This window comes from Molossus molossus, unplaced genomic scaffold (genome assembly GCF_014108415.1).
Source record: "Molossus molossus isolate mMolMol1 unplaced genomic scaffold, mMolMol1.p scaffold_m16_p_8, whole genome shotgun sequence".
Taxonomy (NCBI): Eukaryota; Metazoa; Chordata; class Mammalia; order Chiroptera; family Molossidae; genus Molossus; species Molossus molossus.
Genome location: NW_023425402.1, coordinates 12394959 through 12407608, shown reverse-complemented (window position 1 = coordinate 12407608; position 12650 = coordinate 12394959). Strand labels below are relative to the sequence as shown.

The 12650-nt window shown below is 54.1% G+C and overlaps 1 protein-coding gene across 3 annotated transcripts; it reads right to left on the bottom strand.

Annotated features, from left to right (window-relative positions):
• Positions 1-9550: 9550 nt before the first annotated feature.
• TSPO2 (translocator protein 2) lies at positions 9551-12070 on the bottom strand. 3 transcript variants are annotated; one of them, XM_036248817.1, is made up of 4 exons: positions 12031-12070; positions 10644-10836; positions 10176-10389; positions 9551-9950 (listed from the first exon to the last, which is right to left on the bottom strand). In XM_036248817.1, exons 2-4 carry the CDS (start codon positions 10814-10816, stop codon positions 9750-9752), a joined length of 588 nt encoding a protein of 195 aa, XP_036104710.1. In that variant the 5' UTR covers positions 10817-10836; positions 12031-12070; the 3' UTR covers positions 9551-9749. The 3 variants fall into 3 exon arrangements, with proteins under 3 accessions (XP_036104710.1, XP_036104711.1, XP_036104712.1); XM_036248818.1 differs by having other exon boundaries at positions 10176-10317; XM_036248819.1 differs by lacking the exon at positions 12031-12070 and adding an exon at positions 11411-11597 and having other exon boundaries at positions 10176-10317.
• Between the last annotated feature and the right edge of the window lie 580 nt (positions 12071-12650).

Sequence of the window (12650 nt, the reverse complement as noted above, 5' to 3'; positions counted from 1 at the left end):
GGCTCTCCCCCAGGGAGCGCGCCAGCGCCATTCCCTTCCCCCGTCTTCCCTCTAAGGGACCCGGGAGACTGGCAACCAGGGGAGCAATGGGCAGCGGCAGGTGGTCCCAGGATATCCCCCTGAACCTGTCTCCAAGGCCCCCTTTTCTCTGACTTCTCCGTGGGCCGAAGCAGCCCAGTGTTGGCTCTCCTGTTGCTTCTTCTGTGCCTTCCTTGATTCACTGTCCTAAGTGTGTCTTTGCTGCAGCCAATAAATTCTTTCTTACTTTGCTGCACGTTGTCTCTCTCTCTTTTTTTTTTTATCCTCACCCGAGAACATTTTTCCATTTTTTGTTCAGATGGAGTGGGAGGGAGAGAGAGAGAGAGAGAGAAACATCGACGTGAAAGGGACACATAGAGTGGCTGCCACCCGCATGACCAATCAGGGTCGGGGACAAACTGCAACTGAGGTACGCGCTCTTAGCAGGAACCGAACCCAGGTCTCTCTGGATCGCAAGCCGGCGCTCTAACCACTTGGAAACCAGCCAGGACTACACGTTGTCTCTTGATTGAAATCTTTCCTTCAGGAAGACCAGAACTGAGGTCTCATCATCTTGCTACCTACAGTTCTTGTCCTTTTCCATCTTATTTCGCTTAGCATGATACTCTCAAGACCCATTCAAGTTGTTGCAAATGGCAGTATTTCATCCTTTCTTCTGGCTGAGTAGTATTCCATTGTGTATATGTAGCACAGCTTCTTCATCTCATCATCCATTGGAGGACACTTAGGTTGTTCCCAAGTCTTGGCCAGTGTGATGTAATGAGCATAGGGGTACATATATCTTTATAAATAAATGTTTCCAAATTTTTCTGGTAGATAACCAGAAAAGGGATTGCTAGTCAGCTGGTAGCTCTACTCTTAATTTTTTGAGAAAGCTACACACAGTTTTCAATGGTGACTGCATTAATTTACATTCCTACTTACAGTGTATGAGGGTTTCCTTTTCTCCACATCTCCAACACTTACCATCTCTTGTCTTATTGATAACAGCCATTCTAAAAGGTGTGAGGTGGTATTTCATTGTGGGTTAGATTTGCATGTCCCATAGCTAGTGGAGCTACGTATCTTTTCATATATCTGTTGGCCATTTGTATGTTGTCGTGGGAAAAGTGCCTGATCAGGTCCTCTGCCCATTTTTTTAGTCGAATTGGTTGGGGTTTGTTGCTGTTGGTGAGTTGTATGAGTTCTTTCTATAATTTGGATATTAGCCCCTTATCAGAGGTATTGTTTGCAAATATCTTTTCCCATTCAGTTGGGTGCCTTTCTGTTTGTTGACAGTTTCTTTTGCTGTGCAGAACTTTTTAGTTTCATATAGTCCCATTCATTTATTTTTGTTTTTACTTCCCTTGTCTTTAGTGTCAAAGTCACAAAACCTTCTCTGAGACCAAGATCTATTCTATACGTTTAGTACCTATGTTTTCTCCTATGTATTTTATTAAAACCCAGGCTTTTTAGTCCAGATGTCATACATTCAATGACAATACTGTGTTTCCTCCCAGTTTTTTACTCATTTAACAAATATTTATTGAGCATCTACTATGTGCCAGGTACTGTTTCAGATACTAGGGATATAGCAAAGAAGAAAACAAATGAAAATCCCTGCTCTCACAGAGACTGAGGGGGGTGGACAATAAACAGGATAAGTAATACATATGATCTCTTTGGTGAAACTAAGTGTTAAGGAAAAAGGTAGGGAAAGGGGACAGAATGACAGAGGGGTGTTACATTTTTATGGAATGGCCAGAGAAGGACTTGGAAAAGGAGACAATTAGAAAAGATCTGAAGAAAGTGAGAAATAATAATATGGATATCTAAGGGGAAAGTGTTTCAAGGAAGGAGAAGAGCAGGTGCAAAGGCCCTGAAGTGGGAATAAGCAAGGACACCTGTGTGTCTAGAGAGTCCAGCGAGATAAATAAGGGCTAACTAAGTAGGCTGGGTCCTTATGGGCTGTTTTTCTCTGAGTGAGATGGGAAGCCACTGTCTGAACAGATGAGACACATAATCTGACTTATGTTTTTACAGAATTGCTCAGGCTGCTTGGTTGAGAATAGACCAAAGATGGAAAATAGCAGAAACAGAGGGATCAGTCATAAGCTTATTGAAACCAGTGAGAGATGAGGCCCCTAGAGAAATCCCCGAGCTGGCGCAAAGTCGGAAGAAGGATGGATGGTTTTCGCAGTTCACACGACAGGTTCTTAACCACAGGTTTTCATGTTTGAAGCAGTGCGAACACTCTGGGACACTTCCAAGGTAGTGGAAGGGTGGGGTTACCTCTAGGTGGGGTTACACCTAGAGGCTGAGAGTGAGGACTGCCGGGGAACGGGGCTGCTGGAGATAAGGTGGGGGACTCTTTCCATGGTCTGACCAGAGGAGAGGAGTCAGGGTGGTTTGGAGGATTTGGGGTTCTCTTCTCCAGAGAGTTCTGAGCATCATCGCGGTGCCCGAAGGTGCCCAAGTGTATTTGTTTGCCTGGGACAGTCATAGTTTATACCTATTGTCCAGGCATAATGACTACTAGTGCCCCTCTCACCCCCAAACGGGCCCCGTATAGACAAAAAACTATATGGTCACCCTACCTATTGGGCTTATTACTAAACGCATTCTTACCCAGAGATTTTGTTTTCAGGCATTTTCCAGGGGTACAAAGCACAGGGTAGTGGTAGGCGTGCCCGTGTCCACAGGGAAAAGGTTGCGATACCTGATAGACAGCAAGCACACATCGTTACCTTTACAGTCACACAGACACGCAGCCTTTAAGTGCGAAGAGTTGGTTTCATTCTTTTATTTCATCCCTGTTTATCGGGGACTCCTGTGTGCCAGGCACTGTGGTAAACACCAAGGACACAGCCATGACGAAGTGCTGCCTCGCCAGGAGCGCCCAGTCTTTATGCAGTTTGGGGCACTCTCAGGCACCCCACGAGCATGTTCTCATCTAGTCCTCACACTTACCTCACCTGGGCGTTTATCATGGGCCTTGTTTTGCAAGTAGCGACCTGTGGCTTACAAGAGGAGGTGAGTCCAGGTCTTCTAAGCCTCAGCTCCTATTTCCAGGGCTGCACCAGCTAGCTCTGATGACTCTCTCCATAGCATTATCCACATCTCAACTACAGCGATGGGGTTGGATCAAGAGAGAAAGAGCAAAATGTCTGGGGAGGGAAGCGGAGAGGTGGGGTCCTTCCAGTTCCCTGTTGCCCTGTGGGAAAGACTTCTTTCCTGAGGACAGGTTCTTATATTTTGGCTGCCATGTATAACCCTGGATTGGGAGGAAAGAAAAAAAAAAATGCACGTTTATACCCCCATCTCAGCCCCTGATGCACTGTGCGGTTTCGGACAGATCACTTTGCTTCTCTGGGCCTCGGTGTTTGCACCTGTGACACAGGCTCCTGCTCGCCTTTCCAGGATGCTCAGAGGGATGGAGATGAGGAGGCGGGCTGGCTCCTGAGGACCGCAGGGTGGAGGTGAACAGGGTGGCAGCATGTCCTGAAAGGTGGGTGTTGGGAGGGGGCACAGAAGTAGTCCCAGGCTGGGGCTCTCTGAAGAGGTGACCCTCACTCCCCGCACACCCATGTACAGCTTTTCCTTCGACACTGAGTGAGTGCCCTAGACCTTCTCCTGGACTGATGATGACTGACAGCTTCCTTTTCCACTGCCCCTTTCCAGCCCCTCCCCCATCTCCGGAGGCCCTGGGCAGCTCCGGTTATTTATGGCACCTCCTAGGGGCCTGAATTCCTGGCTGGTCCTTGGCTCTTCTGTCCAAGTCAGACCCGGTTCCCCTGCCAGCCCCAGAATGCAGCAGCTAATCTGGGGGATCAGATGCCAGGGGCCGGACTCCTCCTCCTGCAGCTGCCACTGTGCTCTCTCAGGGCAGGCATCCCGCCCCCTGTCAGCCCCACGAGTACCTTTCCATCGGTATGAGCCTCACGGGGAGTGAGGGCTCTACGTTAAGGTCGTCCGAGGGGTCAGTGGGATGCTGGGATGTGAACCCAGGTCTGTCAGCCTCCAAGCTCCACGCTTTTCCCACTGTGTCGTCCTGCCTGGACTCCAGTCACAGGAGAGCTGCTGACACCAGCCCAACCTGCCTGGGGCCTGGCGCTGGCCTGAGCAGGAACATAAATGCACTCCTCACAAGGACGTCGGGGCAGGTAGAGGCATGATCCTCATTTTGGGGTGAGGAAATTGAGAACAGAGAGGTTAAGTGACTTGCCCAAGGTCACGTAGCCAGTGGGAGCTCTGTGCTTCCACAGTCATGTTCTTAAACCCTTCGCCATTCAGTCCCTACTGCTACCAGGACTCAGGAGGCCGGGCGCTGAGGGAGGAGGGGCAGGGAGGGGGCTGAGGGACAAGGAGTTCCTGCAGGAGGCCAGCTTCTGCGGGAGGAGAGCCATGGAGGGGACCGGGGGACAAGGAGTTCCTGCAGGAGGCCAGCTTCTGCGGGAGGAGGGCAGCGGAGGGGACTGGGGCAGAAGGACTTCTTGCAGGGAGGCCGAGCTCGGGAAGCAATTGGTATATGAGGGAGGGACATGTGTAGGGGGAGAGGCATAAAGACACCAGCGGCTGGTAAGTGGGGATGCAAACCAGAAAGGGAATTCCCCCGTCCCTCCCCGAGGGCCCCCGCCCCTCTGTGCAGCTGGCAGTGGCTGGAAGGACTGGGTTCGGCCCAGAAGAAGCCACAGTCTGCCTCTCCCTGTCCCATTTCCCATCGTCATTTCAGGAAACATTCGGAGGTGCTAGGACGTGGCAGGGAGGAGGGCACACGGCCAGGCACAGCTATTCCCTGGGTGTCGGCTGGATGCCAAGCTGCCCTCCTGCGGAAGGGAGTAGAGAGGCCAGGAGGCGGCTGGTGGAAAATAGTAGCCTCACTAGGGGAAGGTTTAAATTCTCATTCTGTGAAACAAGACTCCCCGGGAGCAGGTTGATGGAATGGGTGCTTTATGTGCAGGAACAGCTGGGACCCCAACAGTGCGTTGCCCCAGAGACCCAGCTCGAAAGTGCCAGCCCCGTGGTCACTACTGAGACGAGGTACACAAATAACGGCTGGACAGCCCCTGCTGATGGAGCCCGCCCCTCTAGCAACCGCTCTGTTGACATAAACACGGGGTGTCCAGAGCTCTGGCTGGGTGGGAGGAGGGGCCCAAGGGTCTCCCCGAGTCTGAGGTTGGGATTGGAGAAAGCACTAGAAACACAGGAGAGGCCAGGATTCCCAGTCTCCTCCTGTGCAGGACACGACACTTGGCTTGCCATGCAGGTCACATTGCTCTGAGCCAAATGGTGACACCCAGGACTTTAGTCCTGGGCACCTCAGTCCTCCATCCCAGCGGCTACTACCAGTGCCCGGCTCCCTTCGCGGTGTCTTTGAGGAAAGTAATCTGATAAGAACCATACGTATTATGGTGACTAATGGTGTTCCTCTTCGAAGGGGTGTTTGCGGGGGCAAAGGAGCTACTAGAAGAAAGCAAGACACTTACCAACCAACCTTTGAGAGGAGAAGTTCCACCCTTAGACATGTGTGGGAGCAGGTGCAGGCGAGGGGGAGGGCTTTTCTGGTGCTCCCCTGAGCAGATAATTTCTGGGGTTGCTGGGGGCCTCAGGCCTATGGACATGCGCGGGGCAGGTGAGGGAACGGATGCCCTGAAGCTTCTGCTGCGGCAGAGAGGGCTGCTCCCAGCGGCCCGCTGGACGAGGGGCCTGAGCGTGCGGGGCCCAGGAAGGGGGCAGGGGCCTCTGAGGACTCCTGGAGATGGGAGAGGGGGTCCAAAGCCAGGCTTTGTTCGGATGGGTAACCTGTGAGCCACTATGGAGGAGCGGCAATTAGTCCTCAAACTGAAAGGGTCCAACGCTTGTTTTCGGGAACTGCAAAAAGGGGAACTCTGGAAAGACTGGACCTGCGCTTGGGGTGCAGGGGAGCCCTAGGAGATGGAGTGGATGGTGGCCACCACACAGAAAGGCAGACTTTGGGGCCTGGGCCCCGGGCCTGACAACACAAGGGAGGCCTCACCGTCCACCACAGCATCACCTCCACCTGCCCGCAGGCGGGAGGCGCCAGAGATGCCAGAGGAAACCTTCCTGCGCTCTGCCCACCCTCAGCCCCGACAACCTGTCCATGGCACGGAACCCGACCGGCCTGCCCTCCTCGCCCTGCCTCTGGATGCCTGCGTCCGCAGACATTGGCCAAGGGAGGGAGAATGAAGGGCCGAGGGGAGGAAAGGAGGAACTAGGACACAGGAGAAGGAGACATGCCACGGGGCACTCCCCACCTCCTCAGACGGGGGGCAGCTGCACGAGGAAGAAGAGCTCTCGATTCCCCACCCACCCAGTGAGTCAGCTCAGACACACGGGCCCAGGCGGAGGCAATGGAAAAACCCTGCCCAAGGACAGAAGCACACAGGATGGTGGAACGCTGGGACCCATCTGGCAAGGACAGGAGGCAGCTCCGACTATTTAGGCACAACTCTAGGTAACGAGAGGAGGGACAGGGCGGTGTGTGCTCCTGGCCAGGTTCGGGACTGGGAGGTGGGGCGGGGGAAGCGGCCCAGGCGGCTTGGAGACTTCGGGGTTAGAAGCTCCACCCAGGAACCAAGGAGGTGGTCAGAGGAGGGTTCTTAGGATGAGTTTGGGGTCAGAGGATGAGAGTTTGGGGTTGGGATCCTGCTCTTTCTGGCTGTTTCTGGACAAAGCCATGAAACCCTTTAGTTTGGCTCGTGCCATGTCAGGTGGTCACACCATTCCAGGGCGTGGGACACGTTCCAAATCAGGCTTCCTTCTAGGGCCAAGTTTCCAAAACTAGAGGCCACCTGGGCTTGTGGCATGAGCTCACCCTGGAGACGGCAAAGTCAGGCGACAGGCATGGCGCATCTTCCTGGAGGGTCAGCTTAACGCCTGGACTGAGTTGGTAACATGAATAAAATTGGTAGCACATATTTATAATGCTTAGATGAGATGATGAAGATAATAATGACAAATACTTCTAGGGTGTTCCCTCGTCTAAGGCCCCACAGCGATAGTGGAGAACCATGCAGAGTGGCTCCCAAACCATCCTCAGTCAAGATTTACAGATTGCACTCAGACATTTAAAACAGTTACATGGCCCGGCTGGTGTGGCTCAGTGGTTGAGCATCGACCCAGGCACCAGGAGGCTGCCGGTTCGATTCCCGGTCAGGACACATGCCCAGGTTGTGGGCCCAATCCCCAGTGGGGGGCATGCAGGAGGTGGCCAGTCGATGTTCTCTCTCATCGATGTTTCTATCTCTTTCTCTCTCTCTCAAATTAATAAAGAAAAACATAAATAAAACAGTTATATGTATAAATGGAGTTATAAACTTGACTAAAACAGCTTTAGAAAATGTAAAACAGTCCACCTGACCGTGTAAGATGACGGGCCAGGCCCTGGGCAGGTGGCCACACACCTGAGAGGCAGGTACTTGCTCTTCTGGCTCAGTTGGGGAGCACAGTTGGGCCTTGAAGCAGTCCGGGTCTCTAATTGTCGCATAAATCAGAACCACGTATCTTTTTAAATGGGTGGCATCCCGGCTACCCTCCTAGAACAGCTAACATTTGTTAAGTACTTCCTCCATGCCAGACTTCTTTTTACTCATTATCTCATTTGTTTTTCCCCAAAACTCCATTTTACAGGGGAGGAGAATACAGAAAGCACAGGCAGTGAAGTAGGTTACCCGTTAACAAATGACAGAGCCAGTATCCCAGCCCAGGCTGTGGGTCCCCAAGGCCAGAACTGCAAACCACTGCACCCTATGGCCCTCATTTCCTGATGATCTGATTCTGCGGGTCTAGAGTCCAGGCCTTGGACGAGCCCCGGAGGTCGCCGGGTCACAGAAGCCAGGCCCTATGGTGGCTGTTCCAGTCTGGCTGCACTCCAGGACCACCTGAGAAATCTCAGCAGCTCTTAGTGCCCCGCCCTTCCTGGAGACAGGCTCTTTGGTCCAGAGTGGGTACAGGTGTTGGTGGGGTGTGGGTCAACATTTTCTTTTAATGGGACAATGTCTTCATTTAATCAATCAATCAATCAATCAATCAATCAATCAATCAACAAAGATATGTTAAGGCCTGCTCTGTGCCCTGGGCTGCACTGGGGCTGAGGACACACAGGAGGGTGGGACACGGTGTGCCCTCCAGGAGTGCAGGTGACCAAACTGCCCTCTGGGCGGAGCACGTCCTTAGTGTGGAGGTGGGGAGGGTGCAGATCTTTCTAGATTGTTCTTCCTCAGTGAGCTCCAGAAAGATCCAGACACCCCAGACGAGGACGTCCTGCTTCCTCTGGCTGTGAGGTCCTTGACCCCCCGCCTAAGAAGACACAGTGTGTTCCAGCCCCAGAGCCTAGGTCACAGAAGCACAGGTTGTGGAAGTGAAAAGGGCCCCCGGAGACCCTCCGTGCCCAGAGCTCTCCAGTTGCAGCGAGCAGCGGACTGAAGTGCTGGGAGCTCCGGAAATCTCAAGGTGCCTGGCGCCCAGCCCCAAGTTCCGATTCCTAGGTCTTGGGTGGGGTCTGGGGAATATGTGCTTTTAATAAGCGCCCCCCCCCCATGGCTCTGGTACACACTCAGCAGGGGTTCTCAGCGGCGGGGCTCACGCTCAGCCTGCACTCACCCGGGCAGCTGTAAAAACACCGGTGCCCAGGCCCACCCCCAGCGCCTGGTTAGTGTTGTTACAAGCCCCTGGGCAAGGTGTCCGGCCTCCCCTCTGGCCTTGCTCGGATTTGGGCCGGGAGCCACAGGGCGGTCGTGTCTTGCTGCCAGTAGGGTTTGGAGACTAGAGGAGGTGAAAACAAGAAGCGGGAGAGACGGAGATAAAAATGGCAAGGAGAAGGTTCAGAAGGAGAAGACGCTTCCGAGCCCGGACAAGAAGCTCCTACTGCCTTCACTCGTCAGCACCGAGCCTTACAGCTCCTGTCTTGCAACGTTTATTTCTTATTGTAATGGTCATTAATTGATGTAAAAAACTAATAGTATGAGTATATGAAAACAAAAAAGTGATCTTTAATGTTACTTATATTAATCATATCAGGACTTAGTATGGCATATATGATGTATATCTATCTTATAGCCATATTATATATTAAATATGGTCATTAATAGAAGGAATATAATATACTAATTAAAATAAGTTAATTAAGTAAGATTAATATCATATATGTAATATAATATATAATAAAATATAATATAGAAATGTGATGTAAAGTTATTATTCTTTTTTACTTTATCTACTTTTCTGTTCTTCTTTTATGTGACTTCTCAAAAAGATTTCATTTTTCACGTAATTAAAAAGCTAAGTCTACATTTTTGGGCCAGATTTAGGAGGGCGTGGGAGTGGAATGGAGATGGTGTGTCACCCTCCTCACACACGTGTTCACATGTGCACACACTTCCAGGCCCACTCCGTGGCCCTGGCATCATACACGCAAACATGGCCTCCAGGTCACACCCTCAGATAGTCTCAGGATTTTATTAACTGACATTGGTAAATTAATATTTATTCATACAGTATTTATTAACTTATATTAAGTGTAAAATAAATTTTATTCCTCTCTCTCATTTCTTTGAATTCTAATGAAAGTTGGCAGCAAGGGACCCAGGACAGTGGCCACACTGGGACGAGTCACCTTCAGGGCTCATCAGTGCCCGGCCCCCCCCGACCCCACGGCCCGCCTGCAGTCCGGCCACTGCTCCCGGCCTTCCTCCTTTCCTGTGCCCGGTGCCTCAGTCACTCTTGTCTCCGGCGGGCTGCGGCTGGAGCTCTGGACAAAGGCTGTCCCTCCACAGGCGGTAGGCAATGGAAGCAAAGACCGTGAGCCAGGCCAGGTAGGGCAGCAGGAGCAGGGCGGCCAGCTTGTTGATGGGGTGCCAGGTCAGCGCCGTGCTCACCACCAGCCCGTAGAGCAGCAGCAGGTGCAGCAGGGCCTGGGTGGGGGCAGGGCGGTCAGGCAGGCTGGCCTGAGAACGGGCCCCAACCTTGCTGCAGCACCCTGGACCCCGTGAGCCAAGTCCTGGGGCTCTGTGCACTCCGCCGGAGCCCAGAGAAGTCTGCCCACCTGACACCTGCCGGCCCCTGACCGATCTGCGGTGCTACCTGCTGCTGGGGCCTGGGGCCTCACCAGCTCCGGCCTCTCCCACGGTGCACCTTACCAGGCCAGGGGTGTGGGCTGCGAACAGGAGAACCAGGACGGCCCAGCTGACGGAGAGCTGCACGGCGTAGAGGCCGAGAGGCAGGGCCAGGGGCCGCCCGAAGCCCCCTCCCAGGTCCTTCCACACCAGGTAGGAGGCATAGCTGTGAAGAGATGGTGGCAGAGATGTCCCATGACAAATGGAGGAAGCCCTCTGACACAGGGCTCCTTGTGGGCTGCAATGAGGGCAAGTGTGTCTGGGCATCATTTGAGGGCTGGGAGGAGGCTGGGGCAGCTGGGCATGGAGGTGGGGGAGGGGTGGGGAGCCGTGGAGAGGACTGGCTGGAATCCTAGGTGGGCACAGAGAGACCCACCATAAGAGGCAAGCTGGGGTGCCATCCCCTTGGAGGTTAGTATGCAGCAGTGGTTCGGGTGCAGGGGGACTTGTTCCCACCCCAGGGGTACCACGGCATGAGAAACGAGTGCTCACCCCACGACAGAGTAGATGGCTGTCCACACAAGCAACAGGACTCTGTGGGGTGGGCACCAGGGTAGCTTCCTCGGGCTGTTGCACCAACCAGACATCCTATGCGGGGCGAGGAGCCAGACCAGGATGGGCCCCAGGTGGGGCAGGGCCACAAAGATGGCCCCTTGAGGCCACATTCTCCTCGCAGAGGCACAATCTGGGGGGGGGGGGCAGAGAACACGCTAATGGCGAGCCCTCCCCTCCGTCCTTTCCTTGTGTTTCTCGTGAGTTTCCCCCTCCCGCCCGACACTATTCCCTGACCCCGCAGGGGGTCTAGGCTGTCTCCCTGCTTGGCCCACTCCCGCCCCTCCTGTGAGCCCAGGTGCCTGGCCCCTTTTCTGGTTTCCACGGACGTATTTTCCCTACACCTCTCCTTTGGCACTCGGAGGGACTGCCCAGTCGTGATAACTGCTTCTGAGTTAAATGTCCCTCTCCTGCAACGAGTCTGAATCCTGGGGCTCGGTCCACGTCCGTCCATCTTTTGCACCTTCCACAGCAGGTGGCGTGTGGCCAGGCCCTCAACAAGGACAGCGTCTTAGACTGAACTCAACCAAGCTGACAAAGCCGGCCCGAAAGGACCATGTTTGACCCATGGGATCCCTGAGGTCTTTTCTAGTCCACAGCGGGCAGCCCATCCGCCCGGGGCTTATCTTGCACCACCAGCCTGGCCCTCTCCGGGGCCCACCCACCCGGGGCCCACCCACCCAGGGCCCACCCACCCGAGCTCCCACCTGAATTCAAACTCAGCCGTGGGACACCGGATTCTGTTTTCTGGAGCCTCAGGCCTCCTCTTCCCCTCGGGGGCTGGGGGAGGGTCTCCCTACACCTGCCCACTTCCAGAGGCTCAGTGCCACAAACACACCCGCCCCGCTTTCTTGGGCCTGACTTTTCGGGGAACAACACGATCTTTGTGAAGAAGCTGCATGCTCATGTACACGTCACCGTGCGTGTCATTCCCGCCTGGGCGATGAGCCGACCCTCCTCCAACCGAAGCCCCCACCCCACATCCTTCTGCTCATTTGCACACGATATGTCAGTCTCCCCCCACGATCGACAGGATTGGAGGGAAAATGACGGTGGTTGTTCTCAGTGGCTGACTGCCTCCTCCATGCCCCCCTGTCCAGGGCCCTTGGCCACGCCCCAGAAGTTCCGGGGAAGGGCTGGCCAGCCTGCTGTTTCCACTTACCTGTTTCTGCTCCTCATTGTCTGTTTGCTCACCTCTGCCTTCCTGTCCAGCTCTGTGTTTCTATTCTACCCAGTGCTGGAGGCCTACCCTCCCACCCCATCCTCTTTCCTCCTGTTCACCACCACTCCTAGCACCTCCTTATCCCCAGGCCCGTGTTCCCCCTACCTCAGACAGCACACCTCCCAGACTGGGGACCCGATGACATATGATGTGTGAAAGGCAGAGGAGGGTGGGGGAGGGGAAAGGGTGGAGTGGACTCCCAGCTGGCCCGCCTCTCTTCAATGACAAGGGTGGTGGTATTGGCCCGGGAGCCTAGGTTGTTGTCTGCATGGCCCGAAGGGCTCTCTCAGACCAGGGGACCCTGGTCTGTTTGTTGTGGCCTCTGGTGGGACCCCTGATGGGTGGTTGAGATTTTGACACTATGAGACCCCGATCTCCCGAGACAGCTCAGCCCCAGGCTGAAGGCTACTCGTTGCATTGCGTGAACCTGCGCCGTGTCCCCCGGGGTGGTGAGGGACCCTCCGATTCTGTAGAACCTTCCTGTAACTGGGATTGACCTCAAGTGCCAGCTTTGGAAATGGGGTGATAGTACATGGCACAGCCCCTGTTTGTCGCCTGCTGGTGGGCACAGCCCTTCTGGCTTGGACCTCACGCTCGGAACTTGATGACAGAGAAGACAGACTTCTTTGAGACTCAGACAGAGCTTCTTCCGGGAAAGCCTGACATCTCCCCTTATCCCCATCCAAGTTCTGAGCGCTGCCCTTGCCTGCGCTTCAGGTGTGAGG

Bases quoted from the DNA above. Each gene is read 5' to 3' on its own strand.
- TSPO2 (XM_036248817.1), bottom strand. From the start codon at position 10,816: ATGTGGCCTCAAGGGGCCATCTTTGTGGCCCTGCCCCACCTGGGGCCC. The intron at 10,390-10,643 runs GTGAGCACTCGT...CCCTCATTGCAG, and splicing joins GCCATCTACTCTGTCGTGGG to CCCACAAGGAGCCCTGTGTC. The intron at 9,951-10,175 runs GTAAGGTGCACC...GCCCCCACCCAG, and splicing joins CAGCCCACACCCCTGGCCTG to GCCCTGCTGCACCTGCTGCT.